The following is a 26503-nucleotide window of genomic DNA, read 5'->3' on the forward strand; positions in this document are numbered from 1 at the left end:
ATTCAACACGATGCAAAAATAATGATACAATTCAATATTGTACGACAGAGTGCAAAAACACAATTACCATATAGCAATGGCCATACAGCTGCCAGACTGATGTACATAACACTCATTCAGTAGGCTAACTCACCAGAGAGCAAAAAGCAGCGGTTTCTATTATGAACATATAAAGAACACAAATAAACTTTTATAAATAGGTCTTAATAACTGCTTTTTAAAATAAAAAAATATTTTACCTTTATTTAACCTTATTTTTTATCTCTCATTGAGATTAAAAATCTCTTTTTCCGCGCGGTTTGGCTTTATGAAGCAGGCACGCGAACGGTTACGTCATGACTCAAACGATGACGCAATGACGCAGCACCAGTCGGACTCTGGGCGGTGTGAAAAGAGCCGGAGCTAAACTGAAGAGCCGGTTCTGAGCCTGAAAATCTCTAGCACGGAGCTTGAACCGGAATTGCGTTGGTGTGAATGAGGTAACAGAGTGATTTAACTCATATGTCTAGCTTGCAGGTTTTTCTTCAGGAATATTAGTTGATCAACATGACTATGTCACTATGTCACCGGCTGTACTAAACACTCGTTCAGAGGGTACAGTGTACACTTGTTGCAGGGATGGACAGATAAAGAAGGCGATGGCGTCAGTTATTGCCTTGGAACGGGTAGAACCAGGGTTCGAGTTATGTGGGAGCCAATGGGAGCTGAGCTCCCATAAGGATGGGTCTGAGCTCCCACGGACGCAGTGAAATCATATCTGTGGGGGTTGCTAATACATTATCAACAACCATTATTTTAATCACAAATAATGCATGTGTCAATGTAATGAGTATTATTTACGTTAACGAGGTAAATAGGCTAAAAGAAAAACATGTTTTCCAAAAGAAATACGCATCTCTTGAATGACAATATGCCTGCACTGCACCTCCAAGGTGCGCAATACATTATTCCGAAATCTATGCCTGTTTGCGTGCTGCGCGAGCCGAGACGATGTGTGTGTGCATAGTTGAACCTTTTCATATTTAATGCCCCTAGCCCTAACCCGGTTCGGAGCTAGAGCCTGAAAAGCACCGTTTTTTCCTGTTCACACAGCAGCGGAGCCTCAAGCTCCGGAATCCGGTTCGTTTCAAGCACCAAAAAATTGTCGGTCTACTCTAGAACATAGACTGTATATATAAATGGACGCAGGGTCCGTGACGTCACCCATAGGATTCTGCAGAGTTGCTGAGAAGCCTTTAGTAGGCGGAGTCGGCCACTAACGGCTCGACAGTGACGTCAGAGTCTAACTCCCGCCTGCTCCAGCCTGATCCAAATAAGGGCAAAGAGGCGGAGCCGAGCACTGGGATAATTGGGTCCCCTTTTAACATTTGGTCCCGTTTAGCATTATGAGCGTAATAGCCACAGACTATAAAAGTCTTACCCAAGGCTGAATCATAAACTAAACTGTATATATATATATAAAGGGTTACGTCCTTAGCTGGCTAATAAGCTATATAACAAGCTAAGCTAACAAGCACACAAATACCTGCTAATGGGGTTAGCATGTATAATATTATCATTTTAGACTTCTTGGAAGTTCTGTTAGTACATTCAACCGCACAGCGCGACATTTTAATTGTCTGGTATTTATAACAACATTCCCTAAAAGGCACAATCACCACGAACATGGCTAAAGGGTCAAGTAAAGTGGGTTTTCTCTGGAAGTTTTTCCTTGTACGATGTGAGGGTCTAAGGACAGAGGGTGTCGTATTGTCATACTGATATTCTGTACAAACTGTGAAGTCCACTGAGACAAATGTGACATTTGTGATTTTGGGCTATAAATAAACATTGATTGATTGATACAGTAACTACAACTAGCTAACGTTGTAGCCTAGCAGAGTGGACCAGTTGCTGTTAGCTGACAGTGAGGCACGTACCTGTCCATCAAAGTGAACATGCCCTAATTTATGCAAAAACTTTAAGACCTAATATAAATAAAAGGGTTGCGTTATAAAACAATTCACTCAACAATTAATAATCATTAAGGTGGAATCTAACTATATCCCGAATAATTTTTATTGCATCCAGGGGTAGAAACATGTTAATTTCTGCTGTAAAATTGGGCATTTTAACATGGGGGTCTATGGAAATTCCTCATTTCTGCAGTCATCGCCTATCGGCGAATATATGAACTGCAGTTTGTGGCACTTCCTTATTGGCATCCCGGCTCTGCCCCAGAGTTTGCCGCTTGGTCTAGAAGCAAGAACCGCATATGTCACGCTTTCGTCGGAGGGGGGCGAGATTAACTTGAGCTAACAGTTAAAGGCGAGTAAATAAAAGTTGTAACAAGCAGTATTGCTGAGCAGTGACTAGAACGCAACCACACACTTATAAAAAAAAAAACACACTTTATAAAGTCAGGCAACACTAACCAGGCTTCGTGTGATTCTGTTTAATTGTTCTGTTATTGATCATTGTGGAGAGCAGGCAGACGTTTTGTTTTGTATTATAGCAGCTATCGGATGGAATCAATACATGGGCTGCACAGGTTGTCATGTCCGACTATCACAAGTTGAATCATAATGAAAAATATGCCGGTAAAATGTGCCTGTAGAAAACGGCTTATGCCACAATGGTAGTAGTCAAGATAGTCAGTTTAGCTTTGGTTGCTATGCTAACATCGCCCATTTTATACCAGAGAAACTTTCATAACAGCGTTGTGATGCCAAACAGCGTCAATTCAGACTGACACACATTCACTTATGGGGAATTGGAGATATGTATCAGCTGCTTGTGTGACAGTCGGACACTAAATACTTTAGCGGCCGCTGCTGTGAGTTAACGGGAGAATAAACTCCTGTGGAAGAGCAGCCAGTACTGCAGCAGTCGGTAAATGCAGCTGAAACACATTCATAAACAATTGGCGCATTTCCACTACAGCGCGGAGCTCGCTTTAAGCGTGCCGTGCCTGGCCTGTTTTTGGTTGCGTTTCCACTTGGCGTAGTTCCGGCTAGCGGTTACTATTTCACAGTTTTTCTGGCCCCATAAAATCGAGGTCATTCCGGGCCAACATTCAGGCTGAGTCGGGCTGAGTATGCTAAACTAGAGAGAGAATCGCTGGCAAGGGGGCTACAACAAAATTAACATATTTGACCGTGATTTAATTGTAATACACGTTTCAAAATGATGCGGAATTAACAACATACTGATACCGGTTAGTAAAAACCATGAATTAATGCTTTGACAAGTCTACAGACAGACAGCAGGCAAAAAAACTTTTAAAATGCGTGTTTTCTAAATGGAGATCGGCTAAGCTAACGCAGTATATGCTCCCACCGTCCACACTCACAACAACGGCCTATACAGACATAAATAAACCAGCGACTATATTCGCCATGACATAGACAGTCTGTGGTTTGTACTCGTTTAACTTTTGTCTAGTTTCTGAACAGATATGAGGAGTGAGCTTGAGTGCTAACAGCTAACGGCTGATGTTGTTTTTCTGTGGTTCTCATCGAAGATGACGTCACGGCTCCGCCTACACTGCGTTACCATAGTTACTGCCCCAGCTACTAATCTGTAATGGAAATAAAGACAGCATAAAGTGAGCCAGTCCTAACAAGGCCTAACGAGGCCTAGCAATACCGAGCGAGGCCCTGTAGTGGAAATGCGCCATTAGTCAGTTATTTTATGATTATTTAAATGTATACATTTATGTTTCATATGGTTGCTTCCTTAGATCTAGTCTCTTTATTTTCCTCTCAAAATGCAGCAGATTGATGCATTTAACTCCAAAATAAAAAATATATATCTTACATGCCCCCGGACCCCCCAAGAGGATTTGAGGTTCACCCCCACTTCAAATATGTTTACATGAATAGTTTCCTAAATACATATGAACATTTTTTTTAAATACTAACCCATGTCCATATGTTTATTTGTGGGTAGTAGATTTAAACCATAGGGCTATCACTATGGGCAGCAACGCTGTAAATATTGACAAATAAATCCAGCAAAATGGCACAAAAGAAAATTGGTAGTGGTCTGCCTGGGTGTATAATGTTTGAGTGTGTGCGTGCGTGCGCACGTTTTAAAGACCCCCATAGAGCTCAGTTTATAACTTGAACCCTGGGTAGAACTGTTAGCCAGCGGAGCATAGGCGGTGCCAGGGGGGCGCTAGGGGGTGCTGAAGCTCCCCCTAGGATAGCCATAGCACCCCCCAAGCACCCCCATGAAATGTATGTGTCTTTTTTTATTTTTACGTGTGAAATTCATAATTTGAAAAATGATTGATTCGAAAATAATATGCCACAGTACAGAACAAGTACTTCTGGGTCTCTGTGTTTCATTCAAGCTCGGCTCTGTGTGTGTGTGTGGCAGGTGCACATTTAGTGTGATTAAGCGAGCGAGAGAGAGAGAGCACACTGTGCCAGGGACCGTGTTGTTAGCATCTGTTTAGCTAGCTGCACTAACGGATATAAGGAGCTGTTTCTTCAACAAGGTGAAGGGAATGTCCTCTCCTGTCAGACTGAGGGACTCAGGTGAGCTAAAGGACTCTCTGAGTGTTTAGATAGTTAACTTTAGTCTAAGTTATCTCAGTGGGTCTCAAATGGTTTGGTCACGATTTATGTAAACAATTATTTCCGAGGCGCACCTTCATATGGTCATTATAGTTATAAAACAATAAGAGAATAAATGAAAAACAGTTATGAAATACTACATGACAGTAAAACAAGAATACACTTTAAAAGGGGAGTGATTTGTAAAATATCCAAGAAAAAGTACATCTGTTTACAGTTCTGTTTCATATGGGTGTTGAGAGATATATCCATAGATCTCTTAATTTTGCTCTCAAAGTGCACCAGGTGGATGCATTTAACTTCAATATTAAAAAAAAAAATGTTCCCGGGGGACCATGCCCCCCGGACCCCCCCTTGAGGATATTAGGTCCACCCCCCACTTAAAAAAATAGCCCTTTATCCCTGCTTGCACCTATATCCCGTGAGCTGATTATTGAGCCTTCATTCTAACATGTATACTATGTATGTGCGTGTGGGGAGTGTAGCAGTAGAAAATTCAAGTGTAGCACCCGGTAGATTAAGGGAAAACCCTAAATGTTTGAACACCCTCTGTGAAACGTCAAGCTACCCCACAGCACCCCTAAAAGAAAATCTCTGGCGCCGCCACTGCAGCGGAGCGTGAAAAAAAGTTGCCATACACTCACGGCCCCTACACACGGCGGCGTGCGTTGACGCTTCAACGCTTCTGCCCATTCACTTTGAATGGGGTGACGTCACGCTTCGCCGAACTGCATTGTGGGAGCAAAGCGTAGCGGGAGATTCAGGTGATTGGTTGTTGGTCTAGCTTCAGACATGCCCGCCGGCAAGCGTCAACGCACGCCGCCGTGTGTAGGGCCCGTCAGGAGCGCCGCCAGAGATTTTGGGCCCCATGAAAAGATATCACATTGGTTACTTGTATGGGCCCCTGTAAGTCACGGGCACTTAGAATCGTCCTAACTTTTCACCCCTGGATCGGACCTGGCGCCACGAGGGGGCAAAAGAGGGCATTGCCCTCTCAGTTGTATTCTTTGCCCCCTCACCTTGAGCATCATTCATCCATCAAAAATTACAATAAATGTCACAATTTAAATAATAACTTTAAATAATTATCTTCCCCAATACACGTTACTATGTTTAGATCAGATACAGTATGTGGGCAGGCGGTGAAGAAACGTGTAAAAAAGCCTCAAACCCAAGTGAGCTTGTAGTCTTACTTAATGTTAGCATGTGTGCTTAGCTGTAAACACAGTCGGATGGGTGACCAAAACGTCGCTGTTTTCCGGGCCAATTCCCCGTTTTCGGTGGCCGGTACCCGGTTGAAACTCCCGAAGATGTTCCCGTTTTTGAATGTGGGTTAAAAAACATAGAGCAAGGTGAATAAAACCTTACATGTCAGTAAAAACAGATTAACAGTGTTGTGCCTTTTTGTAGCGTTAGCGTATTTCTTCTTCTTCTACTACTTCTTCTTCTACCTACTTCTTCTTCTACCTACTTCTTCTTCTTCTAATTCAATGTACCTGCCCGCGAGATATTGGACAAAAGAAACTTTTGGTAGTGTCAATTAAATCCATAGTATTACAACAAAAGTGCTTTAAACGAGGTAAATTACGAATTTATGTTCTCAATCGCCAAGCGTGGGATTGAATATTAAATGAGTTTGGATTAGATTTATTGTCCCCAGGGGGAAATTCATTTTCACAGCTCTGTGAAAACAATATGAAATCAACAACAAACAAGACAGACAACTATAGATAGCACCACACATGATGTTACTTGTTATTATTTAGGGCTGCAATGCCTGTATGGATCAGGTTTTTGCAAAAGCGAGGCCTTTTACTAGAATAATAATTATAATAATAATAATATGTTAGGCCTATGTATTATATAAACCGTATTGCTACAATGAGCGACATCTAGTGACGGATTTTGGAACATTGATTGGATTTTTCTCATGGCAGTTAGACTCTGACAAACCAGGGGACTTTATTTTTAATCTGTGTCTGTCCATTTGGTGTAATATTTTATCCAATATTACATTTGTTTTATATATTAGTCACTTTCTTATGAAGTGCCAGGTTTTAAGCCTTGGTTTGAACATTCAATCCTGAGAATAATTGTTCTTTAATCCTGACATGACTAGAGTAGATAGTAAGTAAGTAAGTAAATCTGTATAGGAAGACGAGTTAAGGGATAGGACAAAAGGTTATGGTATAATTACAGAGCCTGTCAATTTATACATTGAGGAAATCAATGTTAGTTTGTTAACCAAAGTGCAGCTATCTAATAATGTACTATCTATTATTAAAGATCAGAGGAAAAGAACAGAATGAGAGGTAAATCCGGAATAAAAATAAAGAAGCAAAGAGATTGTAGAGCAGTGAGAAGGAAAAAAGCTTGGTGTGTCAAATAATTACATTGCCAGTATTTTTCGTTGTTGTGAAAAAAAATTGCCCCCTCTGATTTTTTGACAGCCCCCTCAATCATTTCATCCTGGAGCCGGGCCTGCCCTGGATATGCTGCTCACCAGTCTTGCTGCCGCCAGGGATAGCCGGGTTAGCTTCAGCTGAATCCGAGGAGGATGGGGAGGCAGCCGCAGACGTACTATCCACCCCTTGTCGCCTCTGTTGGTGCGTCGCTAAATTCGTTGTGCTACTCGTGTACTTTATAGCGGCACGGCATCGTTTGCAAATAGCTTGTGATTTGTCAAGTTCTCCGTCTTGTTTGAAAAATCCAAACTGTTGCCAAACGTTTGGTTTATATTTATTTTTCGGTGCGCTGTGTATTTCTTTCTCCTCTACTTTCATGTTTGTTGATAACTTTGACGCAGCTCCCGGGCTCCGTAGTAGTGAAGCAAAGATCGTCTCTGCAGAGTGCTGCAAGTGGATGAGTGGATAATATTATATATATGAATTAATCGGGTTGTACCAATGCAAAGAGACGCCACAATCGATGCATCGCGAGTTCAACCCAAACTGCAGCCGATGTAAACTCTTTCAACCGGTGCACTCGCATCTTGAACGTTTATACCGGTGCACCGATGCAATCGGTGAATCTTAATCACTAATATCTTCAAATAAACATATTGAATGTCATTAGCAGTGTCGAATATTTACATAACTTCCCCTGTTGTGGGCTACTTAAAAAAAATGGTACACGTTACCCCATTGTATAATAGTCAAACTTCTACTTAACTTTATCGACGAGCAAAACATCGGAGTAGCCCATCCTCCTCCACATCTACGATACAGTAACAACAACATGTAGGCCTACCGTGCGTTTCGAACTTGATATATACAGTCTATAGTTTCGAAGCATTTCACAAGCACGTCGAGTAAACGGTACAAAACACCGTTTTAGTAAACTGCGAACTAGTTCAACGTAACTTCCCTGATTTTACAAAGATACGAGCAACGGGCTTTGACGGTTAAAACTGTGCTAAAACAACAATAACAGTCGCTGCTGCCTGTTGTATACTCAGCTTTCCTCGGATATCCAGCACAGAAAGAATCCGGAAGCCATATTGTCTGCTCCTGCTGTAGCCGGTTACCACGGAAACCTGTTGCCAGGCAGCATAACAAAAAAGACCAAATTGTATACGTCAGAGGCACAGCATATCCATGGCGACAGAACAACGCTACACACACTCAGTCTCGAGGATAGCACATGGTACCGGTTACTTTTAGCCTGAAAACCTGTTTAACGTGAGTGTTTGTGATATTTTTGCCTTGTATAAAGATATGGACACGTGTTTGATTGTGTTACTCTTAAATCTAAACGTATTTTAAGCAGCAAAGGGTGATATTAACCAGTTATCTCTGTGATTTCTTATACCCTCGCCCCGGAATGTCGTGGAATTATCGTATATTTATTTCCCCATCAATGTGGGCTGTTTGCCTGCGTTATCAGCTATCCACCTCAACAATTCCACACCATGAACAACTTACATCGACGAGTTAGTCATCGCCGGTTCAGCGGCACTGGTAACGGCAGCTCGGATGGGACACACACGTCCTCCGTGGATCCTCGTCTGTGACGTTGTTATAGTGCTGCTGACTAATAACCTGTTGGCTGTTACCCCCAACTCTTCCATTTTGCTCATGCCTTTAAACACATGAGCAGTAGCTGTAGTCCTTTACACAGCAGCATGCCCGCCCCTTGACATTCACCGAAAATACATTGAATTTTAGATTTTCATTCATGACTTGCCACCCGATTTTCCCGCAAGCTCCCCCACCAAAGCCAGCCTCCCACCTGCCACATTCCCACTTGTGTCCTCATGTAGGCTATCATAATGAATCACTTTCTGCTCCAACGGGTGATGTTTGCAATGACAGGAACCGATTTCCGTCACTGCTGCCCACTGTCCATGATAGAGTTATACTGTTTACCATTTCATGTTTTTGTTCATTGTAATGAGGATATTGTTGCTTCTGTTTCATAGAGTCTTATTACAACTAAATATGTATCTGAAATTGTATGTTATTCGGTGCTATAGCCTAGCGTAGGTTTGATGCTGCGTTGCAAACCTGTGGCAAATAAAGGCTAGGCTACTTGGCACCGTGCCTGCCTCCATGTAAAGGGCGTGTTCAGACACAAGTGAAAAGGAGTCTTTCCTCACATTACGTTAAGCCCCTCAAACTTAGAGGACTCCCCAGGGCGTGTCCTGAGAAACTTTACAGGAGGGTTTCCCTTGAATGCCTGCCAGGATTCCTTCAGAGAGGGACATACATGTGTGTGTGTTGCATTATAATGTATAGCCATATCTTGTTTACCATGCTGCTAAAGCGAACCTGGTATGCCATTCAGACAAACTATAGTGGCTTTGGCATGTTATTTATTCCGTTTATGTAATAGTAGCCTAACTGTTATAATGTATTGACGTAGGCTAACCTACATGCCCCAAAATAATGTTCCAGCATAGATAGTCATAAATAGATACTTTCCAAATGTATCTTACCGAAGTTTCTTAACATTTCCTCTCAGAAATAGTCAGACGGTGAGAAATATCTTTTGCCTATGATAGTACTAAAACATCTATTATTATCCGACAGCGAGGTGAGCTTCTGGTCCATTTCTGTGGGAGAGGGAATCCCTCAACGTCACCAAGGATACCAAACACAACATTCGGTCCAAATATGGGCATGTACGTCAGAGGAACTCCACCTCTAGAAAGGCTCTGGTTCTCCGCGAGGATGGATTCATTCATAGGACCAGATCTGCTACTGTGTACCGTAACAGGTCACTTTTCACGTCCTCCAGCGTACATAGAGTGGACTTTATGGATACATAATCGCACATTTGACGAGCGGATAAAGGACCACGCTTCGAGGATTTAAAGCTACACGAGAGGACTTTTAACACAGTGAATTGGGACGCTTCCCCGTAAACGCGGGGAACTGGATTAAGCTTCTTCATGCAACTTTTTTGGAAGAGCATTTTACCAGGAAATTGCAAAAAGATCAGCAACGGTAAGTCAACATTGATTTTTTTTATGGACGATGTGTCTATGTGTTTGATAAAAAAAATGCAGTCTAAAAGTAGGTCGGAAACATTAATAAGTAGGATACACATCTTTCGCTTCTTAAGAGATTACCAAATAAATACTTTCGTGCTTTCTTTGCTTTTACAAAATACCTCAACATGTTGTTAGGCATAACATAAACTGGATTTAGGAATATTCTTCAACGATTCATTTATTCATGCACACACAATGAGGCTAAAACTTATGGTGGGTTTATCCAACTTTGTATCCATTATCAATGTAGGTTTGGTTGGGCTAACTTCACAACGCCTGTCACATCATTCTCCTTTAGTTATGTTTTTGTGTGGGACTGCCCTGCCATTGCAGGTAACCCCGCGCTCTCAGAAGACCTCACTGCGGGAGTCCTGCTCTCTCTCGGTCCCTCCGGGGAGATGTACCAAGGGTTCCCCGGCGACCCAGACAGCGGATCCCGTGGGAGCTCCTCTCCATCTATAGAGTCACAGTACCTTTCCTCGGTGGACTCCTTCGGAAGCCCACGGACCACCGTTGCTCCTCAGGTAAGACAACATTCAAAATAATAGCAACAATACATTTAACAATGTTAAAGCTGTTATATTTGCATTTATTCATAACTACAGCAGGTCTTGTGGTAGTTTAGCAATGTGTTTTGTAGTTGAGACATTTTGACATAGGCTATCTGGCTAAGCTATCATAATAATAGACAAATCAATAGCGTACAACGTACGGTGCTCCTGCCACTGGGTGTTCAGATAAAACATTATTTTGCTAAATATATAATTCAGTCTTAATATAGTAGGTATATCTGTTCCTAGTAGTCCCGGCAGCAGCCCTCAGGCTATGACAACGTGCTCAGTTTACAGCACACCGCAGAACGGAACCCCCGTACGTAAGCAGCGGAGCCTCGCCGTGACGTAAATGCTTGTTCTATTTTGGAGTGCTACGTCGCGTTGCCAAGGGAAACACCAGGGGTGTGACGAGGAGGGGGGAGAAGGCGGGGCCACGCTCTATGAGAGAGATGATTGGTCGAGCCGCCTGTCCGTCTTATCACGCTTTATATGAACATTAACTAATGCAATACCTTCTCCTTCCTGATCTAAAACAAAACACAAAACACAAGCGACAGATTTAAACTTTATTGTATATTTATACAAGCCTAAAATATATCAATTGTGAGACAAACAATTCAAGATTCAAAACCAGCAAATATACTGATCTTTACCAAGGTATTACAAAAGGCTTCCTAAATTACACCAAAACAGGGCAGGAAGTTTAAAAGATTTATTAAAATAGGCTAATAATTAATATCCATCACATTTAAAATGTAAGGATATTCTAAAAATAAATTACAAAAAAACTTTATGTCATTTCATGCATTCATTTGTATTTGACCTTAATTCAAATTGAGTTGAAATATATTGGTTTTTAACAATTGGAACCTTGATAGCAGCATTTGGTTGTTTAAGTTGGCTGTAATGCGGTTTGCGTGGCTCCAATAGGTTTTTATTAAATATGACAAAAACTTTAAGAAAGCAGTTGATCGAAGCTTGTTTCTGCCTGCATTTCTACGCATGTTTGTCTGAATATGTTTACTAACCTACGGCTTAAGATGATGTTTAAAACCAGTTTTTCCATTTCCTGCACAGGAGTGTGTCTCAGCAGGAGCTGGCTTGAGCATTGTGGGCATCGGGCCAGGGACCAGTGTCGGAGGGGAAATGCCCAGTTCATTCGTGCCCACCGTCACCGCCATCACCACCAGTCAGGATCTGCAGTGGATGGTACAGCCAACCCTCGTCTCCTCCCAGGCCTCTGGCCTGAGTGGGACTGGGACAACAACAATGACCCAGCCAGTGTCACTGGTTGACCCGTATGACATGCCAGGCCCCAGTTATTCCTCAGGGTCTGCATTCAACCCCACAAGTTCAGACACTCAAGGCCCAGCTCCAGGCCCCATCCGCCAATCCAGAACCCGCAGCCGTCGTACCCGAGAGGAGTCTGTGAGTGAGGATGGAGATGTTGGTGTGTTAGTAAGTTTGTGTGCTTGAATTGTTTGTTTGTTGACATGTTACACATACAGTATAAGTACATTGTTTACATTGGGGTCAAAACAATCAGATTCAACCACAGTTTACTGTGTTGATGAGCAGTAGTGTGCACAAACACTTTCACGGTCATAGGTAACAAGCATAAAAAGAGTAACTTCCAGTCTACTGAATGCTGACCATATGCATATGCTAGTATGAAGTTTTGTCAGAGAAGGTCAGGTATATGTTGGGGTCTGTGGGGGGAGGATAAGCATTTCCGCCCAAACATTTAGGAAACTTTTTTTGTTGAAAAAAGGCATTTCGCTCTCAAGACAACCATAGCTGGTGTTGTCACACTGACACAGTCCAAACACAATATACAAATATTTTTCAATAAAATATAAAACTTTGATCTTAATCTGTTTGATCTTTTTCTCCTTCAACATAGCTAACACCTGAGGAGGAGGAGAAGAGGCGTGTTCGGCGAGAGAGAAACAAGTTGGCTGCCGCTAAATGTAGAAACCGCAGACGAGATCTCACAGACAGACTGCAGTCGGTGAGCTAGGCCTTGTTTTAACTACCAGAATGAGTAATGATCATAATTACATACTTTACCTTGCCTCGCATTGCATTGTGTGTTGATAAATGTGGACATTAGATTATGGTTTATGATAATGGGGTGTTGAGCTGTGGTAATGAAAATTACAGTCCTCAATACAAACTATTTACGGACTAATTAATGGTCTCTTACATAAACCAACCTACATATTTAACTGCAGGTGAAGGAGGTATTTTTGCTGGGATGGATACATCCACCCACAAACACTATAGTAGAGGTTTGGAGTAACTAACACATTTTCTCTCTCTTTCTTCTGCACATCTTCTTCCCTCCTCTACCATCCTTTGTGTTACCCTCCTGTTCCTTTTTCTTTCTTCCTCTGTTCATGCCCACAGGAGACGGACATCCTGGAGGAGGAGAAGGCCGAGCTGGAGGCTGAGATCTCTGAGCTGCAGAAGGAGAAGGAGCGTCTGGAGTTTGTCCTGGTGGCCCACCAGCCGTCCTGTAAGATCTCGTACACGGAGGCATCACAGCAGGGCTCGGTGCAGATGCCTCAAGGCCAGCTCCAGCTCCCTCCCGTGACCTTACAACCTCCGGTCTCCATCGTGGGCTTGGCTGTGAGGGAAGACTCTTTCTATCTGCCTCCTGCCTACACAGCCCATCCGGCCTCCACACAGTCCCAGCCTCCGATCCAGCAGCAGCTTCCGCCAGGGATAATGCAGGAGGTAGAGTTTTCTCGTTCTTTCTATGGCTCAAGTGAGCCGGCAGCAGGCAGGCCGTGCTTCATGGCCAGCGACAGTGGTGGTGGTGGTGGTGGTAACCATGACGAAGCGGCCATTGGCAACTACAACACCTCATACACATCTTCATTTGTGTTCACCTACCCAGAGGGAGCCTGCGGGGTCAGTGCCAACCAGCGGAACAGCAGTAGCGAGCAGTCGTCTGATTCCCTGAACTCGCCTTCGCTGCTGGCACTCTGACTGACCGACAGACACGCGCACACATATCAACACGCACACACATTATGCCCGCTGGAAGTACAGGCTGAGGCAAGTACATACAGAGAACCCATCAGTCTCACTTATTGAAGAATATAGTTTGTATCTGATGGGGTTAAAGTTTATACATTCCAATCAAGAGCCATATATTTGCACATTAGTTACATTAAATCTAACCTTAACCACCAATACATAAATCATTTAATGTTTTGTATTGGAATAGCTGCAACAAGATACGTGAATAAAAACAGTCAAAAAATCCACATTGCAAATCTTAAAATGATTTGATGTAAACGATGAATTAACAATGAACATTCATCGCTCAGTTAATGATCCAACCAGCACCAGTGCCCCCACCTCGTTCCCTCTGTCGGTTGACTTTTCAAGTGCTCTTGCTCTCATCCTATTCCATCCCTTTCCTCCTTCTTCTTGTTGCTGAATCTATTTGTGCAAATCTGAATTGGGGTCGAAGGACATTTTGTTCATGGTCTTTTTTTTGTGAAAGACAAACTGATGGTTTCTCGCTCACCTCTAATCTTTAATCTGCTCGACTTCCCTTCGCCTCTGCGTGTGTTGTTTGGACTTGGCATATCGGGGATCTGAGTATCCGAGCCTCGTCTGATTCTTGTGCTTACTTCATTCGTGTTTTCTTCTTTTTTAATTCTTCTGCCGTCTGCGTATCTTCTCCTCTTCTGTCTTGTGTTTCTTCCTCTCCCTCTCTCTGAAGTCTTCGAACCCTGAGAGCCCGAAGACCCCCACCAGCCCTTGGGACCTTGAGTGACTGACCCAACCAGCAAGCCCTTTTGCACCCTTTCATACAAGGACATGGATGCAACACCCCCCCCCCCCCCCCCATGCAGACACTAGCAGTGAACAGGATCTAAATCCTTTTAAGCACACACTTAGATAAAGGGATGAACGCAAGATTCGAGACAGATGCAACTGTCTTCTGCTGAGCCATTTTTCAATGTTCACATAATGAAGATGGGACACGTCTTTTGTTGCGAGGCCGGTTAAGAGCAAGGACAGAGACAAGTTTAGCAAGGAGGAAGGAAAGGTAGTGCGACTAAGCTTGACGGACTCAAATGTGGACGTGATGGATCAAGAGAATAACTCCCATGCTAACCATCCGTTTTTGGAACAAAATGTTGAAAATGCAGAAAGAGCCAAATGTTAAAAATATAAAAAAAGAAACAAAAGTAGATCTTGCTTTTGCCAACTGTGTGGAGGTGTAGCCTTAGTAAGAACACCTCCATAACACAGAGCCTACATGCGTATATTAACATCATCCCTTTCAAGTCTCTGAATTGAAGATATGATACTCTGTGTTTTGCTCAGAATCAATCAGATGTGAACCAATGCCTTTATTTACAGGACGAACGTTTTTTAGCAGCGATTCAGGCAACCTCGAAACATTTGGGCTCAGTTGTCTCTGTACCTCCCCTGTTCTCTCTGCGGAGACGAGGCGGGGGTGCGTTTATTGTGAGTGCATCCACTCTGAGACACCTGGCCCGTTTATTTCTTTCTTTATTGAGGTTGATGTGGTGATTGAGCCCAAAGCAAAACCTGAAAACAAAAGGGGAGAAGATGTTGTTGAGTTTGCGTCCCTTCGTTGCCTGTGAATTTGTACAATTTGTTTTTCCTGTATGTTTGAGTGAGAATTGTTATATATTTTAATGTTTATGTTTGTGTGTTCGATCGTTTTGCTTTTACCTCGGCTTTCACTTGTGCTGTTGCCATTTCTTGTTTTGTTCTTTTTTAATCTGGTGATTTTCTCACAACTGTTACTATTATTATTGCATCATAAATATTATTTCATTATTTTATGGTATTTTCATTTGGCAACTTTGGAGGCACGTTGTGCACTACAAAAAATGATCATCAAACCTTTATGCATACATATATACAGGTTACACATATATATATATATATATATATATATATATATATATATATATATATATATATATATATATATGTGTGTGTATGTACCATGATTGTAAAATATGAATGTCTGCAGATTTAAATGGGATATTTTTGTCAATGAAGAAAAAATGTTACTGAGGTTTAGTTTTTAAAAGAATATTTTTCTAAAGGAAGAAAAAAAGTACTGCCCTGTCCCTCAACATGAAGCACGATGTAACTGCCTCTTTCAATGTGTATTTATGTTTTGTAAACAATATAAAGAACTATTCAAGTTACATTAAATGTATGTTTATGATGAAGATGTTAGACATTTGTGAAAACGCCTTTCTTTTTTTTGTTTCTTTGTGAGGTCTGTCCAAAAGCTACTGACACCTTAATGCCACTTCCTTCTTAGTTAGCACAACATGAGGAAATACAAACTAGTGTCCTTTAATGTCGATACAGATATTAAAAGTGTTCCGATTTATTTAAGGACTAAATGTTTCATACCAAGTATGCATTTCTGTCCGTTATAAACATATCACTTAATAAATGGTTACTCTGTAAAAGAAATGTGTGTTTTAAGGAGAGCCACAGATTAAGCCTTGATGAATACGTATTATGATGTTAATCCATGTCCATCTGTACTAAAAGAAAACATGTAGTTTTGTTATGACTAACATGTTCTGTGATTGTATTTTTGCTGAATAAGAAACTTTATTTTCAATAAATACACATGTTTATTCAAAAACAATCGCTAGATCAATGGTATAAATGTTTAGATGTGGCTCTTGGCGGTCAGAAAATGGACAGGCCTCATTTTTATTTGTTTTAAATGTTGAGTAAGGGCGGTGTTGGATGTTAGAAATGCCTTTTGATTTCTCTCCAAATACAAATGTGATGAGAATATGTTTTGGTGTGAGAATAATCATAAAACATATTCAATAGTTCTCATGTACATAGGTTTTGTGGTGCTACTTATAACAAGCTGTAATGGGCCAGAAGGTTATACATGCTGTAGGTGAGGCTCCGGATAAATAAACGCACTGCTTGTATCATCAGAGCGTTTCATTTCCAAAGGAAGCCAATAACACAGTGAACTCCCAGCAGCTGTCGCTCTGAGAGCCCAGTAATCATTTTGTGATTTCATCATGGTTCAATATGAATTGCCTGCTATATCTTCAACTGTTATTAACAGATTTCAGAGGGCCCTTGGACTTTAAATGATAAAACACTTACTGTGGTCACCACACGTCTATTTCTTTGCCTAGGATTTCATTGACATTATTAAATATTTGTTTCTGTATGTTAACAATCACATATCATTTGCTAATGAATTTGAAAATGTGACAAAGAGGGTTAGGACAGTTATAAGAAATCCTCTAGTAATGTTCAAAGGCTATTTTAGAGTTAACTGAACAAGAGCTTTCCTATTTTTCTATGATGGGAAGAATGTTGGATTTTCTTTTATTTCAATTTGTACACTTGTCATGTTTTCCCTGGTATGAAATGCAATACTTCTTGTCCTCTTTGATAAACGTTATGTAGCAATTCAGGCAGTGCTCAAACTGACAGCTACTCTATGTCAAGTGTGATGAGGTATTGTTTGATTATCCTTTCTGTTACAATATTAAAATGTTATTCAACATACTTCTTGTACCACTAAGGTTTAAGACAATCATCATGAACAAATTGTTTTTCAATCTATCTAACAACCTTTTTTTGTTTCATTTATGAGTGATGTGCAGCCACAATGTTCCTCCATTTCAGAAAGGCAATGCTTATTTTCTTGTCCATCCCTGTCAGCGATGTTTTGTTATATTTACATCTCATTGGAAAAGGTTGCACTTTTGTTACACAGATAAATCGTGATTTGATACATTGATGATATGTGAAATTACAGAAGTGAAAGGCCCAAATAAACTTTGTTCAAGATGTGTATCAGACTCCAGAAATTAAAAAGAGCGATATTTATGGTGCATGGCTAATTACATGACAACGTAATGATGGTGCAATTATATCAGCTGGTCTGTTTTTTCAGTGAATATTATTTTACATAGCTTAATATTTGTCTGCACATAATAAAGTACTGTTTATTTTTAATAACTAATAACTAACTAATCGTTTTTATTTTCTTTTACTTTCAAAAGGACCAAAGTGTTACACATTTTCTAACTCACCTTTGAAGTGAGAGCTCTGCGATCTTCTGTATCCAGATTGCAGCTTCTACCTTTGTGCTGTCTTATAAAACTTTAGATTTTAAAGGTTTGTGTCTTGATTTTTAAGCAGCAAAAGATAGTTGAGCTATCTCTGATTCGAACAAATGGACTTCCTTTCCAATTTGTGAAGAGATTTCATAAATAAACAACATATTACAAGATACATGTCTCTCACTTATAAATGCTTGAACTTTGCATGATTTTCATTGGGCTACTTGAATTGAAAACTATTGAAAACTACTTTTCAATCAAGATGAAACAGCAGAATTTTTAAAAATCATATAAAATGAAAAAATAATTGAAATATTTCTTACTTGTCCAGTTTAATTATACAATGCTGCACTAACGGGTCATTTGGTCACATGACATGGAAGTTATTTAAAACAAATTGGACATTTTAATCAGCATCTGCTGAATTTTCAAAATAATATCAAATTAAATATATATTTTAAAACTACAAAAAGAGGCGACCAATAGTAAAGTAGGCCTACTATTTATTAGCAACATCTGTAGACACATGAGGGTTTGCTGCTTGTCGTACCTGCATCATCTTCTTCGTGAACCTGACTCAAACCTGTTTGTCATGTTCACAAAGAGAGAATAGGGAACTTGACAACAATGAACTGTTTCTGATTTGTGCTTGCACATTGTTGGGACATTTTAGAATCAGACTAAGGGGGAATCTTTTTTTGACAACTTGCAGCAATGACTGGGCCCTGTTGGACAAGAAGTGGTGTAATGTCACAAAGTACGCCTTAAGTAATACATTGAGGTACTTGCACTTTACTTGAGTGAATTGATATAGGTTATTAATACAACATATAAATTGACACGCATTGAAGTGATGAACACATTAATGCATAACTATTTTAAATTAATATAGCAATTAAAAAGTGTCTGGTGCTTAGCATTTTCATTTTGCATTCATTTTACGGTTGGTGTTTGCTTGTGAAGTTGTCTGTTAGTTTGCAGTCTTTGCTGTCCTCTAGCGTCCATACATTAAACTACATGACTAGTGGTTTGGCCATAGGTTTGGCCGGAAGTAGCGTCACGGGAGCGGGTGAACTGACGTCACCACACATTTGTTGTAAACATGGCGTCTGTGACAACAGGTGAGAGCATAAAGGCCCGGCGAGCCAGCGTTAACACTTTGCAACGTTTAAATTATTTCGGTGGTTCCTCTTTTTGTGAGACATGGCTGTTGTATTTATTCAGAGGTTTTATAACCGGGTTTCCTTGTAGTGAATGTCGAAGACGACCGGTCGCGCCTTTCGATTCATAGCTGAAGCTATGCTAATGAGGAATGCTAACAAAAACGTTTCTAAAAACGGATTTAATTCCTAAAACACTTGCTTTCACTTTCATTTATTAAATGAACGTTTAATCCAGAATGGTACAGTGAGTTATCGACCTTTTACATGTTGAGAGGGGCTATATTTAGCGTGATCATCGTCTTATTCTAACACGAGCTAACCGGCACTGACCAAAACGATAGCGTTTCACACTGTTCCCCAAATCTACTGTAATATTATTTTAAAGTATTGGATTGTGAGTGGTGGTTCTCTCTCTTTCCAGGTGCTAAATTATGTTTTGGACGCAGTGTGAGTTTTGTCTCTTTGTCAATGTTAGATCATCAGTCACAGTCAAAGCACGTTAGACAGAGTCATTGTTCTGGCAGCTGCTAATGTGCACCCTAAGTCTAAATCTGTTACTCAAACCACCGGACGGTTCATAATGGGTGTTATAAATAACCTGCAGCTGGCAATGGTCAGCAGCATGCTGATGTCTGCTCAGATGTGCGTCCCCCACTAGCGTTTAGAGCCACTGTAGTGTTCAGTATCACTGGGAGTATAACTTGATACTTTTCTTTTCCAGGTCTTTATTCTGTTCATATAGTTATAAGTAGAGGTGGAAGCTGTACTCGGACCCTTAACCTATTCATGCACAAAATACTCCATTACATTTAAAATCATTCTTAAGTAAACCACTAGTTATTTTCTTAAACAATATACTATTTATTTTCATTCTAAACCTGTTAACATAATAAATGTGTTTGACTGAAATAGTTTCTGTTGTATTGTTTCTAACAGTCTTTATTTTATTTTTCTTAAGCCACGTCGGAGTGGATTCAGTTCTTCAAGGATGCTGGGATCCCAGTCGGCCTCGCAGTCACTTATGCAGTCTCCTTCGTGGACAACAGGTAACCCAATGTCTGCTTTTCATAGGCTGCTCTGTACAGCACACTTTAGCCTCACTGTGTTGTGCTGTGAACACGTGAATTTCCTTTGCACCTTTCTAATCAGACTAAGTGAAATAAAATGCAATTCATTCTTTATATATTATTGCTCACTAGTGGGGAAGTGACAGTCTCTTTCATGAACTGAGCTCTCAATACAATAAACGAATATGTTTCAGTCTTATAACATTTTCCAAACAGACAAAATATGAATTGAAAAACAATGTAATCATGATCGACTTTGGGTATATACATTTTTTCTGATTTTTCGCTGCAGAATTAACAAGAACATGCTGATGGACCTCAGCAAAGACATCATGATGGACCTCGGGATAACAGTCATTGGTGACATCATTGCCATTCTTAAACATGCCAAGCAGGTCTACAGGCAGGTAAGATCAGACGTTTGATAATATTTATAATCATCTTAATAATAATATTTGACAGAAAAGGCACTTTTAGTTTATGCATCATTGTTGAATGAAAAGAGACTGCATGCAACACACGGTGCAGATTTGTTCCTGCAATGAAAGTGAAGGACACTGAAAGCACCGACGTCAGTGTGCATAAACAGCCAAACGTGAACAATGCCGTTTCACAAAATGTGTGACAGCAAACACTACGTCTATAAGAGTGCTAAGTCACATGGCCTAGCAAAACATTAAAACATTGGTGACTGCTGCTACATGTCACCTTTTTGCCCAATGTGCTGATATAAATGCATAAAGTATATTTTTTATATCTTGACTTTTGTTGTGGATGCAGTCATGTAGAATGGTTGCCTTTCAAAGCTACTGCAGTAGGCTGAGCTTACATAACCTCTGTCATTTGTATCCTCTCTTCAGGACATGTGCAAAATGGCCACAGAAGCCATCTCCTCAGGACAGACCAGTGTTAAAGCTGAGCTCAGACGAACTGCCAATTCTCGTAAGTGTCTACATTTTTATCATATTCACTTTTTTTTGGTATCATTGCAGCCTTTTGCGAAAACCCTTTTTCTATAAGCAATTTAAAAGAATGTCCTTATTCTCATTTCACATAACTTACATTGCTACATTGTACTGAGACAACCATGTGACCCATATATCAGCCCAGCCTGAAGATAAAGGAATCAACAGTTATTAAATCAAAGAAGCCATCATGTAATACTTGAAGCCATTCACAAAGGAGCAGTATTACCAGCAGACCTCTTGTGATATAGAAATGAACAATTTAGGTTATTTTTCTAACTAACTCAATCATCGCATGCCAAGTATTAGGGCATTATAAAGAGTAATTGTTTCTTTTTAAAGATAAAGGAAATCAACCTTATCTTATGTTACTAAAACAAGCTGCATCACTTTCTGACTTTGCAGTGTCTAGAAATCCCACACAGAGCTGCACAATGAATCAGATATAATTACCCGAACCCTCCATTCTTCGCTTTGTATTCTGCTCTGCAAGCTTAATCTATAATAGTGTATCATGATTTTTGCTGACTTATATAGTGGTAGTGAAGTATGATGTAGCAGCATTACATTGAAATGCTACTCAGTGCGTGGTTTGTTTAAATGCAGATTACAACAAAAAGATTTTGTTCCTAAAATCATTGAATTAAATTAATTTTAATATTGAGTCAAACACTTTTTTGCTCTAGTCTATTTATTTTTTAAACACAACTTATTTAAATGTATCCGCTTTCCCTCAGCTGCCACTCGTATGATCGCCAACGCTTTGAGCAGCGACTCCCCGCCGGCCACTCCAGCCCGTCGGCCTGACAACCACCTCTCTGTCACTGTGTCCAACATGCAAGTAAACAAGAGTGGCAAAGCGGGTAAATATATTAAACCTCTTACCCCGTATTTCCTGTCCCTATGTAGACATCCTGTCTAATTTCTTACCTCTGTTCATCCTCATGTTCCGACCACTCTGTTGTCAGTTGTAAGTCCGCCGGCTGACGAGGGGAACAGTTTGCAGGCAGTGAAGCGCCGACGTGTGACAGCTGAGATGGAAGGCAAGTACATCATCAACATGCCCAAAGGCTCCACGCCTCGTACACGCCGCATCCTGGCCCAGCAGGCCAAGAAAGGTAGGCCTGACCCGGGGGCCTTGCTGACAACTCGCGACAATAAAGCTGGTGCTCCACATCTAATCAATACATAACATTTTCATGGACTTCATTCATATTCAAACTAAATGTGGTGACTCGGGCTGATTTAAGAAAACCTTTGACCCTCATTACTTTCTCTCGTAGTTGAATCTCCTGTCTTCACTAATACTTCCCCCTGCACCCTCTGTCCCTCTGCTGTTTTTACTGTCCTTTTTCTACATTTAACCCAACTATAAAATCTTAGACTCTTGTCTTTTCTGTCCTTTTCTGTCCTGTGACACCTATTCTCCGATTGGTTCCGTCTCTTTAAAAGAGTTGCAACTCTGTAAACTGCTACAATGCTCTATTTCTGGTTGTCTTTTTCTTTTGAAATAAGGTAATTAGAATTCATTAATCATTAGTCACCATAACTCTTAAAAACAAAAAATCATAGTATGAAAACACAATTTTTTGTATTTCATTTGATTAGATGTTTAAATTAATGCTGTCAAAATTATCGCGTTAACGGCGGTAATTCATTTTTGGAATTAATTGTGTTAAAATATTTAACGCATTTAACGCATGTGCAGAATGGCCCACCCCATACATCCCACCAGTGGCAGCGCTGGGGTAGGCTACAGCAATACCAAGAAATGGCTCAGCCCCACCTTAGCCCCACCATGAAAAATGATGTTAAAGTAAGCAAAATAAAGTCCGCCAACTCGCGTCGAGTAAATTGCACACACGGCAGTTAGTAAGATTGATTTCAGTAGTGACTCACTTGTCTGGAAATACCGAAGACTAGAAACGGTTTTGAAAACTTTTGTCACGTAGTGATCGTCTTCTCCATAGAACATCTTTGATAATGTCTTCTGGCCAATCAGAATCAAGATAACGGCGTGGTGTTGTTGCAGGAAGTCCTGACGCAGAATACTTTTGCTGTAGAACATCTCTATATACATCGATACAACATTACGTGTTGATAGAAATCAACACGTAATGAAATAAGACCCCACGGTTTGATGATTGATAGGTGTGTGGATTGTCTTTCATTTTGACACACAGAACAATGTTATAATAAACATACATACATACATACTGTATGTTAAATGGATATATCCGCCTTCTTTCATTTATCTTTCCATTCCCACAACAATATAAATAAAGAAATGGCATATTTTGGACATAGTTCGAATGGTGATTAATCATGATTAATGAATTTTTAAGCTGTGATTAATCTGATTTAAAATTGTAATCGTTTGACAGCCCTAGTTTAAATATAAAAGCCAGTTTCTCAACATAGGGCATGCTTTGACAAAGTCCAATTTTGGGAATACATTTGACTGTAAATACAGATTTTACTCAACCGTTCTAAGAGCTGTAAAACTAAGGCTTTGGCACAATTTAGGTTTTTAAAATTTAAAAACAGTCTTATAAAATGTTAGCAATTCACTTTTGGAGCTGCTAATTTAATTTCTGGAAATAAACCATTATTTTGACTTGTGATCTTCCCTAGTCATGTGAACTTATAAAACACAAGAGGGGGAATCCTCTGCTGGATTGCTGTGGATACGCGTAGTAGAGTATGTCTTTGATTACACTATTTTGCTTCTACAGAGGCTTGTATTGTACATTATAATCAAAGTTTAGTTTAGTATATGCCTCATATATTTTACGTTATACAGCAAGGCTCTAATCAACTCATGGTGCTCTCCTTTGAATTTCCAGAAGCAAATCACAATAGTATTTGTGTAATAACTTTTTCTCTAATCCTTAAATAGGTAATAAGCGCACCTCTGTGTTTTCAAGACTTGGGGCTGAATCAAAGGCAGACACAACAACAAGCAATAACAAGGTAAGGCCTGTCAGGAAACATGAATAGCTACCTTTGTATTGAATTGTATTGTAATGGTTGCTTATCTGGCAGGCCACCGGTGTCTTCAGTCGTCTTGGCCGAGGAGATGAAGAGGAGAACGGGCAGAGGCCTGTCAAAATGGCTGCAAACATGGATGTTGACGACGAGGACGACAGTGAGGGAGAAGGCTCCGTTCTTCAGTATGCCGGCGTGCTCAAGAGAAGCATGCCCTCCCAGAAGAAAGAGCCAGTGGCCAAACCACCACCGACCACCCTACGGCGCCTGGGAGGTCAATTCAAACTACATCCCTCTGACACCCCCACCTCCTCTTGCGCCCCAAATGGCCTCCCCCCTGCCAAGGTGAGTGTGCTTCAGAGACTGGGCAAGCTGCCTCCATCACACCAGAGCGCCGCTGTGTCGCCCTTACCTGCTGACACACAGGACAACAGGGTGACCAGCACCAAGCCCAAAGCCAAGGAGGGGCTGACCCTAGCCAGCTCCAAGGTCAGCAGCAGCACCGGGGCGGGGGGAGCAGGAGGAGCAGAGGCTGTGGGGGCCCAGATGGATGTCAGGGCTATCAGTGTTTTCAAGAGACTGGGGAGCAAGAAAACCTAACGCTGATCCCTAAGAAAGTATTCAGAATCTTTCGACACGTCCTTTATAGAATTTTTACCAACTCTTTGTTTTTGCATTTTTCCTGGAAACATGTAAATGCAGCTCGGAGCCTTTTCCTCTTTTCAGTTGATGGACTGTTTGAATTGGATACAATTTGATGTTTTGTTTTTTTTACCTAAATCACGCTGCCATTGGAAAAACACATTTGAATGGATCCTAAACCAATGCTTTCTGTGATTTATGATGCGCCATCTGGAATCTATTTATCATGTCTCAATCATATCTAGCATTTATCTTTCTATAAAAAAAAAAAAAGTATATTTAACTTAAAGCATGAGCATGACATGAACCAAGCTGCCATAACGGTGGTTTTAATTTTACCCTCGCACTCCTCAAATAAGGATGCTGCTGCCAACACTTTCCTTTTCTCCCGAAGGAATAGTTCCGTAGTGGAGGTGATTGTTACATTCTTCTTGTTACCATCATGTATTACCTCTAATGTCGGGTAAGTAGAAAAGGCGTTAATGAAAGGCTTCTAAACTTCAGCCCTGGATTGACTTGCATAGTCAATTCAGATTTTTACACACCTCTGAACACTTTGAAAAGAAGAAAATAAAACACTGCACCTCCTCCACTTCTCCTGTGCTTTATGGAGTAACATTTTCACCTCTGAACTAAAGACACCCATGTCACCTCTATCACAGTACTGAAAGTTTCCTATAACCAGGGGTGCACACAAGTGGTACGCAACAGTCTGAAATGCGTACCGTCACTTGTGTCACAAAGCTAACCCTAACCCTTAAGACGGTTAGATGACCGGTCTCCGTGTGCACAGACGGGGCTGCTGTTAACGTCGGTCTGTACAGCTGATCACAACGTTCACACGCTCTGTGGTCACGAAGCTCTGCACTCCACTCTCCCCCCCCCCCCCCCGTTGACATTCGCGATACAGAGGGCTTCATCCTACTCCACTACCCCCCCCCCACCCGTTGACATTCGCGATACCGAAGGCTTCATCGTACTCCACTAGCACCCCCCCCCCCCCCCCCCCGCTGACATTCGCGATACAGAGGGCTTCATGGGAACTAGAAGTTGGAGTACCAAACACTGACTCCAGGTACTCGTCTTGTGTGCACCACTGCCTATAACCTACTTGAAGGCTGGGTCACAGTACTATACTGTTTATTTAAAAATGCAATGTAAAGATTTGTTAGACTTGGTTTCACACAGAAACAGTTCTGCTGCATATTTTTCTGTGGACATCCTTCTGTTATTTACCCACTTCAAGAAACTCAGAGATGCCTGGTGTCGGGGGAGTGGGGAGGGGCACTGTAGGTATAAGTAGGTAGTTTACCTTTACCCAGTGTGGACCGTTAACACCTGTGTGCTATTCTTCACACCAGAACTTTGTTAAACTGTAAATACTTTAAATGTTTAAAATCATATTAAGATTTTTTTGTTTATGTTTTTAAGAACAAAGTAGAGCAAAATACACCTTGAACTTTTATGATTCTTTTAAAGACATTAAGGAAAAAGGTTCAGTTTGGAAAGAAAAAAATGTGGACAATAAAAGAGAAACGTTTCCAAATGTCTTTCCTCTTGTTTGTTTCTTTCTCTGCAGAAAACATTTGCAATGCATGTCATGTTCACATACGGTACTTTTCAACTCTTAACTATGAACATGACATCAAAGTCAATATTTATATGCCCCTGGGAACATTTAGCTGATCATTTATCAATAAACCGATTAAACTCTAACGGCTCTCTCAATGAGTTTGCTGCTGCATAATGTCGGCTCAACTGTCACAGTGTTATGTTAATGAGGCTTCGTCTTCCCTCTACAGCTGCAGCCAGAAACACTGATGGCATCCAGAGGCTACAGGGGTTCAGTATGTGTTTGCGTTGAGGGGATTGTTCAGAGTTGGTTGTAGGCTTACCCTTTATGTAATTATTCTGTACTGGAAATTAATTTAGACACCTTCG

At 40.8% G+C, this 26503-nt stretch overlaps 2 protein-coding genes and 1 long non-coding RNA gene across 8 annotated transcripts in view; 2 read left to right on the forward strand and 1 right to left on the reverse strand.

Moving 5' to 3' along the window:
• The window catches only part of LOC307038092, a 13010-nt gene extending 4967 nt beyond the window's left edge, over window positions 1–8043 (reverse strand). The window contains exon 1 of the long non-coding RNA XR_013807883.1: window positions 7066–8043. This is a non-coding gene — a long non-coding RNA (uncharacterized lncRNA). The remainder of the gene's footprint in view (window positions 1–7065) is intronic.
• A 105-nt stretch (window positions 8044–8148) lies between these two features.
• On the forward strand, window positions 8149–17468 carry fosb (FBJ murine osteosarcoma viral oncogene homolog B). Of its 4 annotated transcripts, none has more exons than XM_079675916.1 (7): window positions 8149–8242; window positions 9593–10009; window positions 10390–10580; window positions 11688–12068; window positions 12514–12621; window positions 13020–13349; window positions 13513–17468. In XM_079675916.1, exons 2-7 carry the CDS (start codon window positions 9955–9957, stop codon window positions 13576–13578), a joined length of 1131 nt encoding a protein of 376 aa, XP_079532042.1. In that variant the 5' UTR covers window positions 8149–8242; window positions 9593–9954; the 3' UTR covers window positions 13579–17468. The 4 variants fall into 4 exon arrangements, with proteins under 4 accessions (XP_079532042.1, XP_079532043.1, XP_079532040.1 ...); XM_079675917.1 differs by having other exon boundaries at window positions 14350–17468; XM_079675914.1 differs by having other exon boundaries at window positions 13020–17468.
• Window positions 17469–18761: 1293 nt separating this feature from the next.
• On the forward strand, window positions 18762–26112 carry cUnh19orf47 (chromosome Un C19orf47 homolog). 3 transcript variants are annotated; one of them, XM_079677803.1, is made up of 8 exons: window positions 18762–18858; window positions 19859–19946; window positions 20260–20374; window positions 20828–20909; window positions 21670–21795; window positions 21901–22050; window positions 23832–23905; window positions 23978–26112. In XM_079677803.1, the coding sequence occupies exons 1-8, from the start codon at window positions 18840–18842 to the stop codon at window positions 24518–24520; spliced, it is 1197 nt and encodes a 398-aa protein (XP_079533929.1). In that variant the 5' UTR covers window positions 18762–18839; the 3' UTR covers window positions 24521–26112. The 3 variants fall into 3 exon arrangements, with proteins under 3 accessions (XP_079533929.1, XP_079533930.1, XP_079533931.1); XM_079677804.1 differs by having other exon boundaries at window positions 18765–18858; window positions 21901–21975; XM_079677805.1 differs by lacking the exon at window positions 18762–18858 and adding an exon at window positions 18963–19144.
• The last annotated feature ends 391 nt before the right edge of the window (window positions 26113–26503 follow it).

The sequence above is a fragment of the Notothenia rossii genome, assembly GCF_949606895.1.
Source record: "Notothenia rossii genome assembly, chromosome: 4".
NCBI lineage: Eukaryota > Metazoa > Chordata > Actinopteri > Perciformes > Nototheniidae > Notothenia > Notothenia rossii.

Excerpts from the sequence above, each read along its gene's own strand:
- fosb (XM_079675914.1), top strand. The coding sequence starts at position 9,955 with ATGCAACTTTTTTGGAAGAGCATTTTACCAGGAAATTGCAAAAAGATC. Across the intron at positions 10,010-10,389 it reads TTGCAAAAAGATCAGCAACG|GTAACCCCGCGCTCTCAGAA; the intron begins GTAAGTCAACAT and ends CTGCCATTGCAG. Across the intron at positions 12,069-12,513 it reads ATGGAGATGTTGGTGTGTTA|CTAACACCTGAGGAGGAGGA; the intron begins GTAAGTTTGTGT and ends CCTTCAACATAG.
- cUnh19orf47 (XM_079677803.1), top strand. Across the intron at positions 21,796-21,900 it reads AAACAAGAGTGGCAAAGCGG|TTGTAAGTCCGCCGGCTGAC; the intron begins GTAAATATATTA and ends CTCTGTTGTCAG. Across the intron at positions 22,051-23,831 it reads GGCCCAGCAGGCCAAGAAAG|GTAATAAGCGCACCTCTGTG; the intron begins GTAGGCCTGACC and ends ATCCTTAAATAG.